Source organism: Asterias rubens, chromosome 12, assembly GCF_902459465.1.
Source record: "Asterias rubens chromosome 12, eAstRub1.3, whole genome shotgun sequence".
NCBI lineage: Eukaryota > Metazoa > Echinodermata > Asteroidea > Forcipulatida > Asteriidae > Asterias > Asterias rubens.
Window position 1 is genome coordinate 6273394 of NC_047073.1, and position 21586 is coordinate 6294979.

The 21586-nt window shown below is 38.7% G+C and overlaps 2 protein-coding genes across 2 annotated transcripts; one reads left to right on the top strand and one right to left on the bottom strand.

The window, feature by feature from the left end:
• LOC117297463 (NADH dehydrogenase [ubiquinone] 1 beta subcomplex subunit 7-like) lies at positions 1-4877 on the top strand. Its single transcript, XM_033780513.1, has 3 exons — positions 1-201; positions 1477-1645; positions 3406-4877. The coding sequence occupies exons 1-3, from the start codon at positions 90-92 to the stop codon at positions 3503-3505; spliced, it is 381 nt and encodes a 126-aa protein (XP_033636404.1). The 5' UTR covers positions 1-89; the 3' UTR covers positions 3506-4877.
• Positions 4878-5861: 984 nt separating this feature from the next.
• Positions 5862-21086, bottom strand: LOC117297819 (elongation of very long chain fatty acids protein 7-like). The gene is made up of 8 exons (XM_033780968.1): positions 20988-21086; positions 18828-18923; positions 16476-16663; positions 15447-15527; positions 14499-14555; positions 11921-12026; positions 10707-10843; positions 5862-9718 (listed from the first exon to the last, which is right to left on the bottom strand). Exons 2-8 carry the CDS (start codon positions 18874-18876, stop codon positions 9515-9517), a joined length of 822 nt encoding a protein of 273 aa, XP_033636859.1. The 5' UTR covers positions 18877-18923; positions 20988-21086; the 3' UTR covers positions 5862-9514.
• Between the last annotated feature and the right edge of the window lie 500 nt (positions 21087-21586).

Below are 21586 nucleotides of genomic sequence, written 5' to 3' on the forward strand. Positions count from 1 at the left end.
CGGTCCTCTTTTTGTCGGCTGATCTCTTGCGATCGAAATCGTGGAAGTTTCTTTTTTTCGCCGGAGTACCGGCAAAAATCGCTGCAAAAATGGGACATTTGTGGTCTGCATATATCACTAATCCGGACACAGCACCAGATATTTCCAAGCACTCGAGTTTTGACCCCTTGTATGGATTTCCAGAAGGCAGAGAAGAAAGGGGTATGTGAAAAAATCAGGATAAATAAAAAGTTAGGCCTATCATTTTGCATTGCAATTGCAGCAAAAAACTTATGGGTGTGTGTAAGTCTATGCGAAAGATTATAATTCCGACAGTTGTTCTTTGTATGAAACTTTTGTTTGCTGTCTTTATAACAAAATTCCTGTTTTAAGATAAGAGGTAATCCAGGTAGGTACACATTTTGCCAGTCCCAGCGACCTTGTCGCTGTACTGTTAGTGTTATGTTTTTGATGGCCAGATTTTGACAACTTTTGCACTTTTTTTTGTGTCTGCGACTGTGGAGAGTTGAGCCCTTGATTTGAATTTGAATTTGATTGACTTCTTCTTCCAAGATAGTGCAGAATTCATTGTTTGTTAGCCCCACTTGTGTGGCCAAGGCTATCTGAATCCTTAGTAGCCACATGTCCATACCATTTCTTTATGCAGCTAAGCATGCTAAGAAATAACAAAAAAATGTCGTAGGCATGGCGCATTCCCTTCGAGCCACTTGGCAGTTTAAACCGGGTCCTACTAAAAGCCGACAACAACTTAACTTACTCGAAAAGCGGTCGGACGCCATCTTGGCTTAAAAACCGTGTTTGGACCAGTCCATTATGATGCGGGTAGATTTTGCGCTTGCCAACAACAGAGGGCGGCCGTCATGTGAAGACTCTGCAGTTAGACCCAGTAACTGGGGCGCTGTAGTACTCAGAGATATTTGGAAAGCTTACACAATTTCCTTTCCAAAGACACCAATTTGACCTAAAAGGTTACCGATTTATGGTCGTTTGAATGTCAGAGGTCAGGCGCATTTTGACCGAAATCAACAAGAAAGAGCATGCCGTAGCGTGAAAACCGTTTATCGGATGGAGCTGAAATTTAAAATTTGAGCTTGTTGAGCCACGATTACCCCAGAAAACAAATATGGGCAAATTTGAAGAGGGTAGGGTTTAAAATTGCCTTTTTTGGGGTGATTTGACACGGAATGACCCCTTGGTGCCCTTCAAAATGTTCCCATAGACTTTTCACTTTTCAAATTTGCCTGTTTAAAGACCAAATTCCAGGCCTAGTTTTTTCAGTGAGTGCTACAAATGATTACAACCCTAGCTCATGGAAGAGGTATATCTTTGCAACCAAACATCCGATTTTCACATTTTAAACCCTGAATCACTTCTTAAAAGGTGTTTATTGTCAGTCAGACTGCAAAGTTTCAGAAAGTAACCCTTTTTAGAACATCGTATCATTTATAATCTCATGATCTCCACTTTGACTTTCAGTGATGGTAGCCACTCAGCAGGAGATGAATAATGCTCAAGTCCCTCTGCAGCACAGAGATTACTGCGCCCATCTTTATATTGCTTTCTTCCAATGTAAACGGGATAACTTCCCCAATGTGTTTGCCTGTAAGCACGCAAAACACGAGTATGAGCAGTGTGAATATGGAGAGTAAGTTCAATTTTTGCTGTGATTGATTGTAATAAAATAGTTGCAGGGCTCAAATTCATAAAGCTGCTTAAAGGCACTGGACACTATTGGTTATTACTCAAAATAATTGTTAGCATAACTGACTTGGTAATGAGCAATAGAGAGCTGTTGATAGTTTACAACATTATGATAAATGGCTCCCTCTGAAGTAAAGTAGTTTTTGAGAAAGAAGTAAAGCTCACTTAAAATTTTGAATTGAATTTGAGACCTCAACTGAGGTCTCGAATTCAAGCATATGAAAGCACACAACTTATGCGTGCGACAAGGGTGTTTTTTTCTTCCATTATTCTCTCGCAACTTCAATTGGTCGTTGAAGTTGCGGGAAAATACTGGAACAAAAAACATTTGCTTTCAGATGCTTGATTTTGAGACCTCAGCTGATGTCTTCATCAGCTGAGGTCTCAAAATCAATTAAGATATTTTACTGAGAAATTACTGCTTTTTATACTATCAACAGCTCTCTAGAAGCCTTTTTGAGGTTTGGCTGACATGATAGGAGAGTGTACTGTTTGGTTTGGGTGAATATACACAAATTTACCCAAACCTTATTATGTTGTAGCATTGTGTCCGTCATATCTCAAAAAGGCGTATTGCTCGTTACCAAATAAGTTTTTATAACAATTATTTTGAGTAATTACCAATAGTGTCCAGTAGGCCTGGGCGAATTATTTGAATATCCGGTTAATGGCGAATAGGTTTTCCTATCCGTAACCGCGAATGCCTTTTTTTTCTTAACCGGATATCGGCACAGGGCGCGAATACCTATTTATAAACCGGATAGTTCTGTAATTACAACCAAGTAACCGGATATTCTTTAATATCCGAATATCCGCGGACATCGGGAGACAACTGATAGGAATGTTTTGTCTGAATCCTTATGAAACTTCTATTAAGACAGCATAAAACAGCATAAATTAAGTATTTAATTATGCTCACCTTCGTGAAGAGCTAAAACAATGACATTTCTGACGTAATTTGTTCAAAGATTACGAAAGTTTTCCTTCACGTAGAGTCAATCACGATCACAAGAAAAAGCAAATCGCCATCTTTAAATTAGATCCGGTTATTTTTATGAATGAACCGAGTGACACTGTCTAAAACTAATAAATTAATTATTATTATTTTTTTTTTAATAGCGCCCTCTAGCGGCGAAAAAAACTATTCAAATATCCGGTTAGTTTCGGATAGTTGGCCAGCGGTATCTGAATATCAAAATTTCACTATTCGCCCAGCACTAGTGTCCAGTGCCTTTAACGCCTACTGATACGCCATTCAAAACCATTGTTTTTGTACACACATGGCAGTACCATTTGAGCGGGGTTGATGATTAGCTGTTCTACCACTCAAAACCATTCAGATGGTTTCGAGCTGTGCATACACTGTACCTGTGTGCATTACCATAGCCGAATAGTTTCAGATGGTCAGCAAGCTGTTAAACAAATCCTGTAGCATCTATGACATAGTGTATGGTAACTTATAGCCAGGGACAGATTGGTCACCCCCACACCGCCTGGTATCACTCAGTCATGACAAAGTGGGATCCTTGATGCACCACTTAAAACAATCCTCATAGGATTCTGTACCAGCTGCACCACCATTCAAAACCATTTGGAGAACCAACTTAGTGCACAGCTATCATACCAGTCAAAACTATTCACCTGAATGGTTTCAAATGGTATATCAACTTCTTATGTCTGTCATATTTTTTCATTTGTCATCAGCTTTGTGATTCGGATGAAGGAGTATGAACGAGAGAGAAGACTACTAGCCCGGGCCAAGAGGAAGAGGATTCAAGCCGAGAAAGAAAGCCTCGACGATTAACATCTAATATTTCATTGTTCTGCTGTGTGAATTTGGTTTTCAAAATTTGCAAGAATTATTATAGTATATTTTAATTCAGTCAGAAAGAAAAAAATCCAGGCCTGAAGAAGTTGGAAAAGCCTAAAGAAGTTTAGTGAATGAAATCCTTGTTCGTCCTTTATGAGTGATTCTACTAACTGTTTCTAGAGAGCTGTAGACAATGTTTGCGGGAAATGTAAAATTCACCTAGGCTAATACTGGGTGGGGGGAGGGGGGTGGCTGAAGGCTCTTTGGCTTGCTTGTAATTCCAGCCTAGAATGCACTAAGGACACACAGGAACCAACGTCATGGCATTTATGCTTACCACATAGTTCTGCATCATTAGTTTGCAACCCTGTAAAACGTGTACCGGTAGATCTATGCATACGTGCACAATTCCTAGGCAAGCAGTGTCATAAAATTGATAAAACATTGATGTTCGCCGTTTGCTAGTTCCATAGATCTGCTTAAGCACTCAAAGTAGCTTAGGATAAAAAGCATGTGTTTCCCAGAGTAAGGGTACCAGCCAAAATACCATGTAATGTGTGCTATATTTGACTGGTTTCCTGCTCATTTTTGCTTAGCAGTAAAAAAAAATGTCAAGCAACATGTTCTGCTTAAGCAGCTCTATGAAAATGTGCCTTTAGCATCTGCCAATGCCTTGCTGTTTACCAACTGACCATGACCCTTCTTTATGTGCTTCATTCATGCATAGAACTGGGGTGGATTTCACAAAGAGTTTAGACTAGTCTTATCTCGAGTCAGGACTAGCCTTAAGTATTTCATATTTCCTCCAAGAGGCCTAACTCTGTGAAATCGACCCCCTGAACATTTTGCGAGACACTGACTTGATCGTTAAATATGTATATGAGACTTTTGTGGCAGTAGATTTAACAGATAAATCCATTGTTAACAAAACCATGAACATGCTTAGAATTATTAGTTAACAATGGAAATATACCTGGTATGTCTGCTGCCACCTACATTGTAGTGTTCAAAAGTCTCACTTTGCATGCAGTTTTTACCTGGATTCCTTCCAAATCGAGATAAACCTTTGAAAGCAGTTTAATCTTTTCTGTGTTGGCTCTTGTTGGTCACTTCAATTTTATGTTCTTACTGGCTGAAAATATCTACTCTGTATAACATTGTTATTTGTAAAGAATATAAATCATACCAAAATATTCAGAACGGAACGGCACAATGTTTCCCAAATGTGTTTAACTATAATGTGCAAAATAAAAACATCAATACTCAGTGATTCATCACAACTTTCAAAGACAAAGCCCTGATTTCCTAAAGCTGTTAAAAGCACAACAATTTGCTAAGCACACAAATGTCTTGCTCAACATAAACAGACTATCTGCTTAAACAAACTTTAGGAATAACTACTGGTGTTTAATCAGCACATTGTACATTTATAAGAATGTTATCAGTTATGTTTAAAACCCATGATTTGATTTCAATAGTATTATTAAAAGTGATTTTAACAAAATAAAGTGTGTACACGATGTCCTTATTGTGGGGTTGATTTTCTGTAGATATTTACTTTTATGTTTTCCCTGCAAAATTCAGTAAATTCCAACAACATGGATGGCTTGACTTGTAGTTAGCTTTTCACACAATGAGTATCAGTTGAGATTGCAATTGATGGTCAGAAAATATTTCCACAAAGTTTTATTTTCATCAGTTTGTGCACATTTTATTTAAATAAAACCTGTTTACACAAAATCTGTTACAAATGTGTAAATTATACAAAATAAAACACTTGCAAATGGTGCAATGTTGAAAATTTATCTTATTTATGATGAATCACAAAACGACCCCCTTTTTACATATAATTTATGCTCAAACAGAACAGTCATTGTCCAATTTTTAGGCATGGTGTGTACACCCCGTGCATTGTTTGTCATCTTTGGTAGCGAGAAATGGAAGAGGTCTGTGGCATTACATAACATCGTCACAAATTTGGGTTCTAATACTGGGCCAGATTTCATTGAGCTGCTTAAAGACCGTGGACACTTGGTAATTGTCAATCATTAGTCTTCACAGTTGGTGTATCTCAACATATGCATAAAATAACAAACCTCGAAAACTTGAGCTCAATCGGTCGTCGAAGTTGCGAGATAATAATGAAAGAAAAAACACCCTTGTCACACGAAGTTGTGTGCTATCTGATGCTTGATTTCGAGACCTTGAATTCTAAACTTGAGGTCTCGAAATCAAATTTGTGAAAAATTACTTCTTTCTCGAAAACTACGTCACTTCAGAGGGAGCTGTTTCTCACAACTTTTTATAAAATCAACCTCTTCCCATTACTTGTAATCAAGAAATGTTTTATGATGATAATTATTTTGAGTAATTCCCAATAGTGTCCACTGACTTTAAGCACAAAAAGTTGCTAAGCACAACATCATCTAGCTTACTACAGTAAGGTGACCAGCCAAATACCATGTCACATGCATTTTCTGTAACTGGTATTCTGCTTACTTTTGCTTAGCAGAAAATTGCCAAGCATTATTTTGATATCCTCATTAAGCAATATTAAAATTGCCCAAAAAATGTTTGTCTTTAACCTACCCCAGAACTATGTAAATAAAACCCTGGGCAGGTGCTACTGATTATAATACAGTAAACAATTGTTGCACGCCGTGACGGGGGTCCATGGTGTTTTGTACACCTGAGTGCGCCATCTGCCCTGGAGGGTGACAAAACCCATGGACTCCCGTCACAGCGTGCACCAATAGACCGATCCATTAAGCTCCGCCCCAATGCGTATTGATCAATCACAGCGCAACGAAGGTCCGACACTAATGTCCGACATACGTGCGCGTATGCTTGGCGCGCGGCAGAGTTGTGCAGAAAGGCATTGGAGAGCTCCACGTGTTCTTCTCGCACATGCGTAGTGGGCGGAGCCTACTGGATCGGCCTATTGTTTTGTTAAACCATGGTTACATATTCCTCTTCTAAGGAGGCGCTCTGTTGTCATCTTCAAACATACAACAGAGTAGGCAAAGTTTAATAAGCGAACGAGCAGTTGTTCAAAACAAAACTAATTCTTCACTGTTCCCTCGAACCCAAGGTTCTTTCGTAGTTGTATGTTAAACACACAATAAAGGCGCTGTTGTCCCTCGGGAATGACCGTCATAGGAACAAACTGGGTAACTAGTAGGGAACATTGCAAGATAGCTCGGTTCTTCTTTCAACTAAACCCGGTTCATACTTCCTGCGAATGCGAATGCGCAGCGAATGTTGACGTTACAAAAATTGCAGCGAATATTGGCAGCAGTTCAGCTCTGTTCAACTCACTTGCGATCACGCTGCGAAAGGATAGTTGTGACGTCAAATTCACGTCAAATTCGCTTCGCATTCGCAGGAAGTATGAACCGGGCTTTATGCAGCTTACTTCTACAGCCACTAAGCCCTCAAAGCACTGCTCCTCCCCCCAGAAAATTTTTATAAATCAATGACAAAAATTGAAATAAGATACATTTATACAAAAGCAGTTGCAATGTGAATTTGAAATAGCAAATACAAATTACCAAGCCTAAAGTTTGTGTTCCCATTACTTCAGGGTTGTTAAAGAGTAAAGGCCAGTTTATAGTCGGTCGCCGATGGAAATCTTGACAAGCGATCCTAAAAACACATTTTATAGTCATCACTGAGGCATATAAACTGTGTGCTTATAAACTGTGTGCTTTTTTATTTCCACCACGCAACCGACTATAATCCGGCCTAAAGTGTACCTTTGGTTTTTGGAATTGTTTGATTGTTTTAATCCTTTATAAATGTAAATATTAGTTATATACAATTTAAAAAAACTGAGACAATTTCATTTCAAAAGGTGATAGCCTTTTCGAGATATCGGAGCAGTTACCTGTTCATGCAGGAAGAATAATCCATAGTTGGAATACACAATCTTTAAAACAGATCTGACATTAACGCTTCTCTGAGTCAAATTTTGGGGGAATAATACTGATATCTTTTCTATAACCACATTACTTTAAGGTGAAATCATTCTTCAAATGCTGCTGCTCTTTCTAACCAAGTCAGTTTTGATTGCCTTTAATTTTAAGAGTGATTATCAACACATACCTTCCCTATAAAAGGTACTGAGCTCAAATCAAAATTGTTCTGAACAATATTTTTTTTAAACATCATGGGTAAGAACACAGAGACCATTTGTGGTTCGCTTTTAAGCAGGCTTTAAAATTGGTAGAAAGGGACATTCCACAATCAAGCAATGGTTGAATGATCAAAAGTCATTACTCTCAACATTTGGGAAATGAATTACATTTTTTTAAGTCAAGATAAGCATGTTTCTCAGAATTGAGAAATTCTTTTTATCTGTTTATCTGCAAAATATATATTGTAAAAAAACTGTATGTTTATTTATACATTATTATCCAATAATTTAAAATGAATCGCATAAATATAATTTACATTTCCCTGTGCAGAGCATCGTTAAAACCTTTCAACAGGAGTTTTTCTTTATTAATACTGTTGTGTGCAACGTACTACTGGGCTGTAGGTTTAAACAATTTCTACATGTTACTAACATGTACAGTCAGTAGGTACATTGTATGTGCCTAAAAGGTTGTATAGATTGCATCAAATATGACGTCACCATTTCAAAACCTGCCTTACAATAAGGCGTATGTGTGAGTGTGTGTGCCAGAGAAATAAAACCAGAAAGGCTGTGTGCTACTTGCCTCATTCATGTACTCGTTTAGAAGTGTTTACAGCCTGCCCTACAAGATGGTCACTTTCATAGCAATAATGGGTTTTTTGATTCAGTCAATTGGGGACGGGTTGTCACTGTAATACTATGCTTCAAATGCTGCTCTCAACATATTGCAAGCTGATGAAGTGCACATATACAATAATTTAACAATCAGACAGTAAGCCACAATGCAGCAAACTTCAATTCCTATCCACTAGTCTAGGTTTAGATTCAAGGCATGTGTGTGTTACATAGCACTTCAGCAAATGATCTTTCAAAAGATTACAGCAATAATATCATCTGCAAAGAGACTGGAAGCAAACTAGTACACAATACTGATAGGATAATGCCCGAGGTGCGCACCAATCATGGGTGCGCATGACCAGAGGGCGAACCCCGAGGGCCATTGGTACCCACGAATGGTGCGTATACCGAGGGCATTATGTGACTTAGCCCACACCTGTGACATCATGCTATATTGTTAAATCGCTCCATTACTTCACACGAAAGGCGCCATATTGTTTAATTTATAGTCAATTGTTTGTATGTATTACAAAAGTATGTTCACTCCAGTGAACACCACCAGCATTTTGAATTAATTTTAAACAGTACTGGTTAAAGTGAAATTTGTTAATCTGACTTTGTGACCTGCTTAAAGGACTGTTGTAGTTATCATGTTTTAACATGTCTCAACTAAATAATAGTAATGTCGCTGGTTCATGTGTGGAAATAAAGTCTTTATGATCATTGCGTAGCTCTAACTTGTGTTAAAAACATGGTCTGTGACGTCATTTACTTAATAATAGTAATGTAGCTGGTTCACGTGTGGAAATAAAGTCTTTACGATCATTGCGTAGCTCTAACTTGTGTTAAAAACATGGTCTATGACGTCATTTACTTAATTACTTAGCTTCACTACTTTGCACAACTGGCGCAATGGGTGAATTGGACCCATCTCACCATTCCTGGCAATGGGTGAATTGGACCCATCTCACCATTCCTGGCAATGGGTGAATTGGACCCATCTCACCATTCCTGGCAATGGGTGAATTGGACCCATCTCACCATTCCTGGCAATGGGTGAATTGGACCCATCTCACCATTCCTGGCAATGGGTGAATTGGACCCATCTCACCATTCCTGGCAATGGGTGAATTGGACCCATCTCGCCATTCCTGTAAAATAATGGAGCCATTTAACAATAGCATGATGTCACAGGTGTGGGTTACGGACTTATAATGGACTGTACATTAAGTATCCTAATATGTACATTATTGGTCCTTGCTCTTGTCGAAACCATTCTGTTCACCACTTCTAAGTGCAGACTTCTTCTTGTATGTTTTACGGTAGAAGTCCATGAACATGACAAAGAATATGAGGCCATAGGACCAGATGACGATCGCAAAGAACTTTGGATACGGACAATCGATGAAAAGAAGTTGCCCACTGTGGATCATACACAAGGCAAACTGAGTCTGCAAATAAATGTATAAATGAAATAAAATGAAAACATGAGTAGGATCAATTTCATAGAGCTGTGGAGCAAATATTTGCTAACCACATAAAGTCTTCCTAAGCATCAACAGAGAGGTTTAACTTCATGCTGACTTTGAATATGTAGAGAACCTTTTTTCTTAAAATAACAACATGTATAGAGAATATGAAGCGAACCTGTTTTCTTAAATTAACAACATGGTCCGATGTTGAGGCAATAAATATAATTTTTAGCATAAAAACTAACTTGGTAACGAGTAATGGAGAGTTCTTGATATATTAAAACATTGTGAGAAACGGCTCCCTCTGAAGTAAAGTAGTTTTCGAGAAAGAAGTAATTTTCCACGAATTTGATTTTTGACACCTCAGATTTAGAATTTCAGGTCTCGAAATCAAGCATCTAGAAGCACACAACTTTTGTGTGACGAGGGTGTTTTTTCTTTCATTATTATCTCGCAACTTCGACGACCAATTGAGCTCAAATTTTCACAGGTTGTTATTTTATGCATATGTTGAGATACACCAAAGTGAGAAGACTGGTCTTTGACAATTACCAAGAGTGTCCAGTGTCTTTAAAGGATGACATTTGGCATGTGGTCCATAAATCAAACGACAAGAATGTTTGAGTTATATTAAATAATACATCATTACTCAGGCCTGGAATTTCATCTTTGAACTGGCATGTTGAAAAGGGCAAGGCCTTTTCATTTTTCAAAGGGCACTTCCATTAGAAAATTTTAGAGCCATTGGGAAATTTTTGAAGGGCACCAAGGCCAAGACCAGGGGCAACACGTTGCCTGTATGTAATTCAAGGCCTGATAACTGGTTTGTGGTAGCACCATGAATGATAATATTGAGCTCGGTAGTCTTCCAGTTTCAAATCAACTGCAGTAATCTACACAGTAAAGTAAATGTCATTACATCGTGCTACCATACACCAAATAAGTAATAGATCATTCCAATACGAACCAGTTGCATTGTTGTCATGTACTTTTTCCACCATAGAAACTTTTGGAAGGCTGGTCCCAGAGCAGCGAGGAAGTAATAAATGTACATCATGAAATGGATGAAGGAATTCAGCAGAGCGTGGAAAGTCCCAAAGCCACCTGTGAAGAAGAGACAACAACAAAATATGGGAAAAAGTTTCAAAATGTGAAACAAAATTTTTTTTTTTTTAAATAAACTTAGGAATGTGTTTTGGGCGAGTGGAGTCTTGATCCAATATTATTATCATTTATTTCTTGTAATGAAACCAAGGATGCCTCATACATAAGTGAACTTAATCACTGTAGCTCACAAGCCTGAGGGAAACCTGTAAACCAAAGGTACATGCTATGTGGACCAGAAACACTGGGTCAACCCCTCCCCTTCCATGATAAGTGTTCTGGGTTCTTGTACATGCTCTACCAATCCTAGTACACGGGACCTTCAGCTTTTTTGAAAGACAAAGGAATTATGTTTAAAGTATCTTTCTCAATGACACAATTCAACGACCGGGGCTGGAACCTTCACTCGGCTGATCAGAAACACCAGATTTTTAGTCTTATCCGCCACAACCGCCCGCACAACATATCAGTAATTGGCATTTAAATTTCACTATCACTAAGTGGGATTGGATCTCACTACCAGTAAATTGAGAATCAACTACAATTATATATTAGATGTTAAATTTGCACCAGGGACAAGAATATTCATTTTGGATTTACCCATGTGTGTTAGCACTGTATACTTTGTACTTTACCCAAGTTCTTTGAACAAAAATCACACGCATAATACTCGAGTAGGATGTGAACTCGCAACCTTTGAAATTTTAGAGCAGTGTCATCCCCCACTAGACCACCAAGATTACCTCTAGCTACCGGGCGGCGTACCAAGATTGCCTCTAACTACCGGGCTGAGTATACAGTGCTAACACACATCGGTGTAGAGACTGTATTGAATATTCCCCTACGTTGCTATAAAAGTCGCCATCTTGTAGGGCAAACCATATGCGGGTCTAAACGCGTACATCAATGAAGCACGCAGCATTCCCAGTTTGATTTCTACGGCACATGCACGCGCACCCCCACGCACATGCTCACAGACACCATGTTAAAGGGCAGTTATTTGATTAATGACTTCATATACAATACGGTCAACATGGATAAAACCAAAATGAATATAACTACGATTATGTTACAAACCTGGGACAAATTTGACTCCGATCCACCATGTGAATGGCATGAGGGCGTGGTGGAAGACATGGAGGAATGATATCTGGTTATTCTTCTTCCTCAAGATGAAAAATACCTAGACATTTGGTGGAAAGCAGGAATTGGAACAAAAGAAACAAAATTATCAGGCCTTGAACTTCTCTCTTGAAGGGCCACAGTAATTTCCCTCTGGTAAGGGGCACTCTAGGAGCAAAATGTTAATGGGTCATTCCATGTCAGACCAACGCACTTTTTTACCTCATGTCTTCCGATTTTGATAAAAATTGCTGTGATTGTAGGTCCTAATGAGCAATGAATGCACACCAATTTTAAGCCCGATCGGACTTTCCATGTGGTCAGGGCAGAAACCACTAAAATCTGACATTTTTAGGGTAAAATACCACCTTTTTGGTAAAAATATGTCATAACCATGTCAATTTTTATCACATATATGCAAATTTGGTATCAAATTGATGAGAATTGCATGCTCAAATCAATTCTTTCATCAAAAATAAATTTTCTGAAATGTAGGTCACTGTAATCTTTAATATGTTATCGTGACCTTTGACCCCGTTTTTGAAATAATGTATCATTCCAAAAATCAACGAAATAAAAATCATTTGATAGAGCATGTCTTCCTCTATCAGAATCAGTTGGGCTCTTCAAAATTTACAACTTTATGACTATTTTTGTACAAGTCACTATGATCTTTAATATGTTATCGTGACCTTTGACCCAATTTTTGAAATAACGCATCATTCCAAAAGTCAATGAAATGAAAATCACTTGATAGAGCATGTCATCCTCTATCAGAATCCACTAAGAAACAACTGGGCTCTTCAAAATTTACAACTTTAAGACTATTTTTGTACAGTTGGTAGGTTACAAATTAGTCAATTTATACATGTACTTTACTTTATAAATAAATAAAAATAAAAACTTTCCAAAGTTACTAAAAATTTTATTGGTTTGGGATTTTTTCATGTTGAGGGCTGATGTGGTCTAACCAGAATCATACTTTAAAATACCAGCAGTGACGCACCCAGGATTTAATTTGGGTTGTGGGTGGAGGGGGGTGGGGGGAGGGCATTTTCCCGAGACAAAATTCTTTCCAAGATGGTAAACAAAAAATGTCACCATGCTGCAACTCTGACTTCATCGGAAGGTTAGCATGCTTTTTCGTGTGCTATACGGTTAAATGGAAATCGCACAGTTAGCACAAAATCTGCTGCTGAGCAGCTCTATTAAAATGGGCACTGAAATCAGAGTTGCAGCATGGTGAACAAATTGTTCTTGAGGATTTCTCAGAAAGTTACTATGCATTAATTTGTTGTTCAAGATTCATCACAGGGGGTTAAAGTAAGACTGCATAAGTTTGTGATCTACTGAAGAAAGGCAGACAGCTTCTCCATCTCAACCTTGATGTAATCTCTAACTGGGATCACTAATAATCACAGTTGTGCACCCGAAAGGGGGGGGGTGGGGGACGATGGTTCTGGGGGATTGATCCCAGCCCCTCCAAGGTATTCAATTTGTTTGTTTGATTTGTTTAGATTTTTTGTTTTACAATCTTCGAAAGAAATTTTTGGGGAAAATATGGCCCACCCCCCAAAAATAATAAATCCTGGGTGTGTCACTGCCGATAGTTTAAATTCTGATTCTGGTTAAACCACATCAGCCCTCAACAAGAAACAAATCGCAAACCATGAACACTTTAAGTAACTTTAGAAACAGAAGAGTGAGGTTTGTTGGTGGATTTATTATGTAAAGTATATAAATTGACTAGTTTGTGACCTGTACTGTACAAAACTGTACAAAAATGGTAATAAAATTGTAAATTTTGAAGAGCCCAGTTGTTTCTTGGTTGATTATGATAGAGGAAAACATGTTCTATCAAGTGATTTTTATTTCATTGATTTTTGGAATGATACATTATTTCAAAAACTGGGTCAAAGGTCACGATAACATATTAAAGATTACAGTGACCTACATTTCAGAAAATTTATTTTTGACAAAAGAACTGATTTGAGCATGCAATTCTCAACATTTTGATACCAAATTTGCATATATGTGATGAGAATTGACATGGTTATGACATATTTTTACCAAAAAGGTGGTATTTTACCCTAAAAATGTCAGATTTTAGTGGTTTCTGCCCTGACCACATGGTAAGTCCGATCGGGCTAAAAATTGCTGTGCATTCATTGCTCATAAGGACCTACAATCACAGCAATTTTTATCAAAATCGGAAGACATGAGGTAAAAAAGTGCGTTGGTCTGACATGGAATGACCCTAATGTGTACAGGAACCTTGCACAGGACTTCGCAGCAAAAGCAAAGGGCACCATGGCAATTGCTTTGGGTGCCATAGACTATTTGAGGCCTGGATCATTGACAAGCAACCTTGAGACTGTGCAAACCTTGTAATTGTTGTTTGTCCTTCTACATTATGTAAGTTTTATACCAAGCTCTTGAATGTACATACGCCTATAAAGAGGTTTGTTTTTCTTACACTTTCATTCTACAGTATTGACAATCACTTGCTTTACTGTGTTAGGAGAAAACTTACCGTGTCTAGCATTTCAATAAACTTAGAGACGTAGAATACCCAACATACACTGGCCATCTGAAAATAACAAGAAGTAAACAATGAAATGGTCATGGAAAAGCTTTTGGAATATATTAACACTTTAGAGACTATACGCCTCTCTTAATATTTATACATGACGTCATAATTCTTACCCAAAATGAGGCTATGGGCGCACGTTTGCCATCACTTGCAGTGGGGGTGCCCATCGCCTCGTTTTGGTTTAGCATTGTGACGTACCTCATGCATAAATATCAAGAAAAGGCGTATATGGGCTGAAATTGGCTTGTACAAAAATTCTCAAAGCTGTCGCAAACGGTTGCAAGATTTGACCTACTTCCACTCAACCAAAAAGGTCAAATGTAAAGGTCATGAATTTTAAAATTAAAACCCTGACAGACAAGGCAAATTGGTTAGCATGTTACCTCAATCCTTCAATATCCTCCTCTCCTATGTCATTCCATTGTTTGGACTTAGATAAGATTGAAATGTCGGACCTTGTACACTGTACAGTAATTGTTATATGTGCCTACAGGCCCCAGTCCTTGTGGATCCTTCACAATTTTAACAGACCCTTCTACTGAAATATGCCATTTGTATTCATGCATGCGTACAGACCCTATTGGTTGGCAAGCGCCGTAGAGATGTGCACTAAGCAGACGCACAATCGCGTCACGCCTGCATTAGCTGCATATAAAACAGGGTGATATTCCCTCATTTAGCCAACCAAAATGTTAGTGCACATGCACTTCACTGTATACGTGTAGTTTACATATTTCATGGGAAGGGTCTATTGCATAAAGAGGAAATTGGGACTGTAACATGAGTTAACTTTGGAGCATTACCTGGTATGCCTGCTGCCACCAAGTAAACCCCAAGTCTCCCAATGTTCAAATATTAACCAAGTACAACCTCTTGTTTATAACTTACCCTCATGGCTTTAGGACTTGTTGAATAGTCGACTAGCTGACACCCTAGTGTGTACCCTGTCATCCAGCCACCCATTATGAACTAAACAGTCAAGAAAGAAAAAAGCACATTGGTGTCATATGGGTAAAACCAAAATGAATATTCTTGATCCCCGTGGCAAATTTCCATCTACTAAATCCTTGCAGGTGCCCGCTGCTAAAATATAGGATCCAGACTCTAGCTACCAGGCAATCCTGGTGGTCTAGTTGGTTAGACACTGCTCTAGAATTGCATCGGTCGTAGGTTCGAGTCCCACTCGAGTAATATGCCTGTGATTTTTTAACAGAGCTCGGATAAGTACACCGAGTATCCAATGCTCACACACATCAGTGTATATGGATAAAACCAAAATGGACATTATTGATCCTCGATAAAAACAAAACATTGTTATGATTTTAATCTATTGCACTCATGATTTTCTCCTAATAAATGTGCATGCCGACTGCAGGAACAGTTTAGTTGGTGAAATATTATCTAATTGGTTCTCTTAAAAAATTGGAAGCTGCAAGCCCTGAAATCTACTACTATGTTGTAGCTTTGGTATTTAATCCCTGTTCTACTTCAGCATGCATTAAAAAGTACAAGTGGAGAACAAAGCATTCTCTATTAAACTTAGTAATTTATCAAACCATTTATTTATATACTTACTTATTTTTTTATTAATTACACTTCTTTACCATAGGTTTGCCAAACTAGTAACCTTCATGCCATACACACTGTGTTTAATATTAAAGTTTAGGTAGTTTGCTCAATGTCTTTTCCATTCTTCTACATGAAATCCTTCCTTGAATTATGCATTTCTCCATAATAGAGCAATAAATAATGGTTTTCAATGTAAATATCTTACAAGTGAGTCACCCTTGTTCCACCAAAGAGAAGAATTTGAATTTGAAACCAAAGTGATTCTAACTGATCAAGAAAAATAAAGAAAGCAGAAAACAGATAAATTAACCAGCAATTGTTACAATACCACTCTGTTCTTCTACTCACCTCCCAACATGTGTAAAAGGACAGGATGACCATGAATAGGTTGAAGACGAGAAGAACATGCTTCAGGCTGTAAGGGGCGCGGTCCTTCATCATCTTAGGGCCGATCCACACAACAACAAGGTAGATAATCACCATAGAGGTACCTGGGATAGGGCTCTGCATCAGAGGCCATTCAGCCGTCCTGGGGTCTGTACAAACAAAAAGAAAAGGTCTAATCAATGAATGTGATACAAAATTTTTTGTTTAGGAGCTGTCCAACATCGATCTTAATTTTATGATCAAAGACTAACTCAGTCAGTTAGAATCATTTTTTTTATTTTTTTTTTATGTTTTCCCTAATTGTTACTTTGCTTTTTTGATCTTTCATATTATGTTTTAGTGTGTGCCTGGTATCGCTCGGCTTGGCCTGCACGTTCTTGCAATATCGATTAAATATCGCGATGTATTTGCTAGCTGAGACATCTTGCACCCCATAGGTTTGGAGTAAAACCAGAAGAATAGGTCATTAGAACACCTCTCTTAAGCTATGACTGTCTCTTCTACAACTTTCACTTGGAGTTTGAAGACTGATGATGTCAAATTTCATTAATCGCGATTATATCGAATATCGCGATATATTGTCGGCGATACATCGTGAATAAAATAAATCGATATCGCCCAAGCTTACCTACTATTATTATTATTATTATTACAACTGGCCTTGTACGTCACGGCACTCGTGTCCTTGAGAAAGGCACTTTATCATTATTAATAATACCAATAATAATAATAATAATAACCATATTTATAATGCGCCTTTTGCCAAAGGATACAAAGCGCCAGGTATTATTACTGCAAGGAGTGGGGCGAGTTTTGAGATAAGACCTAATCCTTAAGCACCATGTAAGGGTTCTTTTACATGCGTTTACACAACACATGGGACCAACGGCTCCACGTCCCATCCGAAGGAAGAAGCAATGGTTGTGTGTCTTGCTTAAGGACATAAGTGTCACGGCTGGGGATTCGAACCCAGACTCTGCTGATCAGAAACGCCAGAGTTTGAATTCGGTGCTCTTAACCGCTCGGCCACGACACTCCCATGTCTCTCCAACCATGAGTACAAATGGGTAAGGCAGATAGCTCTGCCTTCGATGGACTGGCATCCCGTCCAGGGGAATAGAAATATTCTCAGTCGTTTTTACACTAAACGGATTTTACACCAACCTGAAGAGTAGTGCTGGGCGAGTAGTGAAATTTTGTTATTCGGATACCGCTGGCCAACTATCCGAAATTAATTGGATATTCGAACAGTTTTTTCGCCGCTAGAGGGCGCTATTAAAAAAAAAAAAGTTTAAAAAAATTGCCAAATTGCCAAAGGATACAAGGCGCTGAGAAGGAAAAAAGAGGGGAAAAAAAAACAGAACAAAGAGGGCGCTGTTCGTTTGTGAATGAGATCTTATGGGCGGATTGATATTAGTTTTAGACAGTGTCACTCGGTTCATTCATCCGAATCTAATTTAAAGATGGCGATTTGCTTTTTCTTTTGATCGTGATTGACTCTACGTGAAGGAAATCTTTGAACAAAATACGTTGGGAAATGTCATTGTTTTAACTCTTCACGGAGGTGAGCATAGTTAAATACTTAATTTATGCTGTTTTATGCTGTCTTAATAGAAGTTTCATAAGGATTCAGACAAAACATTCATATCAGTTGTCGCCCGACGTCCGCGGATATTCGGATATTAAAGAATATCCGGTTACTTGGTTGTAATTACAGAACTATCCGGTTTATAAATAGGTATTCGCGCCCTATGCGGATATCCAGTTAAGAAAAAAAAGGCATTCGCGGTTACGGATAGGAAAACCTATTTGCCATTAACCAGATATTCAAATAATTCGCCCAGGCCTACTGAAGAGCCATATTGGCTCAGGGCAGACATAACTTAACTTAAAGCCATTGGACCCTTTCGGTACAGAAAAAAAGAAAAAAGTTCACAGATTTACAAGTAAAACTGGTTAATACGTTTTTACATGCTAAATCTGAGACAAAAATTATTTGTTTTACTCATTTCTCAAAAACTGCAACACCTCAGTACGTAAAATTAATGTAAATCTGTGGACATTGTGTTTTGTGTTAGAAAAAAGTACATAGACCCTTTAAACCGCACACTCACTAAGAGTTTAACACATGATGTCGCTGCAAAACTTAATCTCATTGAGTCATTAACCCTGCAAACCTTTAAATCATTTGTAATATCACTAACCATCTTGACTGATGGGTTGGCTAGACCTAGTAATCCTAATCCTAGCCCTGGTTCATTGCCAAACTTCAAACCATGTAGACCACAAGCATCAAAGCAAAGTGTCACTTACCTGCGTTGTCTTCAATGAGCCTGTCCAACCATTGTATTGCAGCCGCCATCTTCAACTTCAAAATCTTCAAATGCAGTCAGCAAGATGAAGAAAAACCTACATTGAAAAAAACAAAATAACACAAAGACACAGTATTTATACGATGTTGATGCGGTGCAATACATCATTCAAAACCTTGTCTGAAGATAGCCTCGACTAGACAATCATAAAATAAACATCATGCCATTTTAAGATATATATAGACTCTATGTGTATGTGGCATTAACAAGATTATCATTGAGTCATTGACCAAGGCTAGTAAATTGCAGCAGACAGATAGGGCATTCCATGTCTAATAAACCAATAGACCTTTTAAATGGGTGCATCCCCACTAAATAAATTGAACTCCCATAGCGTACAGTGCCAACAGCTAAATATTAAAAAATGCATGAAAACTAAAATTAAAAGTCTCACTATTAAGAGTAAAGGAAAAATTATTCATTGACCCCTGAACTTTAATCCTCTGCTCAATTTCAAATGAGGAGTCCCAGTGCCGTTGAGTTATTAACCCTCTAATAAACAAAACACCCCTAAACCAGTGTAATTTCCCAAACGTCAGAGCATAAATCAATCTGGAAAAATGTTCATACACCTCTGAGCTCCGGCTATATAGGACCATTTAATTCAAGGCCTATTATACCATCCAAAATACATGAAATCCCAGGTCACAATTGGGCAAGATTTGTTTACTGTCTGTTTAGGCCTATCCCTTTTCTTGGGCTCTTGAATCTGTCAAGAATAGAATAGAACATTTTGAGGGCCTACTCTACTACACAAAATTAATGAGGCCGACGCCAACGGCGACGCTCTGTTTACTCCCTCTGTAGTGAGATGCACCCTTTAGTTTAATCACTAATCTGCCTGATTTTGATAATATGGCCAAAAGGCATTGTTATTTGTGGGGTGGAAAAAGGGGCTTGGTTAATTGTGGAGAACTTGTGCTAACCCTCCTCCCGACAGCGAATTCACCGACAGCGAATTCACCGACGGCGAATTCAGCGTTGGGAGGAGGGTTATGTTATCGCAACTAGGGCTCGGTAAGCCCAATTTTCCTTCACATAGTGCCTTGTCAAAACAAGTGTATCATTCTCATCCCCTTTCTATTCTATTCACTCAATCACTGCATGCATATTTTTACTGGCTGCTGAACTTTAGTTGAAATACCTTCATTTAATCAATTCAAAGACTAACTTACTATCGTAGCGTCATACGATATCGACCCTCATGTGTTTTCGAGCCCCCAACTTTGATACCTTTTACAGCGAGATTGTGCAAGCTGCACCGGTTGCAGAAGCTATGCAGTTTACTCACGGTCTGTATTTTTATCAGGCTTAATCATGCTGTGAATAAAGTTTCCTGACGTTGGTTATGCTCAAATATTTATAACATGATTGATTTTTGGTACAAATCACTAGTGCATTATTATGCCAACATTCAAATGAGTCAAAGAAACATCATCCAACCTCGAAAGTTCAAAACAAAATTACTATCTGCTGCAAGATTGAGTTTCATTCTGTTTTAGTCACTAGATGGATCACATGAGGTGGTTACTATTTGGGATTCTATGGTGTGGCAATATGAGGAAAAAATTAAAATATTTTAAGTGAAAATGACAACAACAAAATTTTGTATTAACTGCATACTGTAATCAATTCCGATAAAGAAAAATATTACGTCTATATTAAAGAGAGAATATATCATAGATTGGTTTCTTATCAAACCAAACAAAACATTACTGGTCTAAAATGGGGGAAAACGGATTGTGAATGTTATGAAGTGTGTGTTTTAAGGGGGGTGGGGTGTTTTACGGATAATCTTCCGGACGTCGCCACCAATTTATCCGCCGTTAATTAACTCCAAAACCAATGAAAGGTGTGAAAACATATGACGTTGCTCCATGTCGTGCATGCATAAGCACTGTTAATGGCGGACTACGGACAGCTGGCCGGTGACAGACAGTCCAGTCCAACCAACTATGCCGTCCATCCAACAGTCCAACATGCATGACACGCTGTCTTCCCTGTCGATAATTCAGTTTTTACAACACAATTGTTTCAAAATCAAAGCTATTTCTTCATACCACAAGTACTGCCCAGATGGACCACGAAAGAACGAACTTACCGAGAGTATTTCTGCCTCGAAATCAGCTTTTTATGAGCCGTTATTAATGACAATCACCTTCAAATTCAGGGCCCCCAAGCATCAGCATTCACCGGCACTCTCGACGACGGGCGGGGAGACACGCAGAACACACGCCGCACACACGGCGCGCGGGCATGCAATGTTGACACGGGCAAAAAGCAAACTATGCAAAGGATCCGCTAGATTTGCTCAATCTTGAAACTGAGAGGCACAGCTGCGTGATTTTTGTCCCGCTGTTTTAGGACGCCGTTTTCGAAACCACGGCTCGAGCTTGGGCGGGCTTGGGGAATATGCGCTTCTCTTCATGGGACTTTATGCCGAGTAGACGAGGTTTAATCCCGTGGTTTCGAAAGGGCCATAACCTCTAGACTGCTACGTCTCCGCCCTTCTCCATCGGGGGAGGGGGGGGGCAACCTTGCTACCATAGGCAGCGCATAGGCAGCGCGCCGTATCACGCTAGCTCTGCGTACGTCTCTAACTCCTGGGAGGGAAACTCCGATCCGTGTCTTTGATTGGCTTTCATAATATACGCGCAAAACCTTGCTACCATAGGCAGCGCGCCGTATCACGCTAGCTCT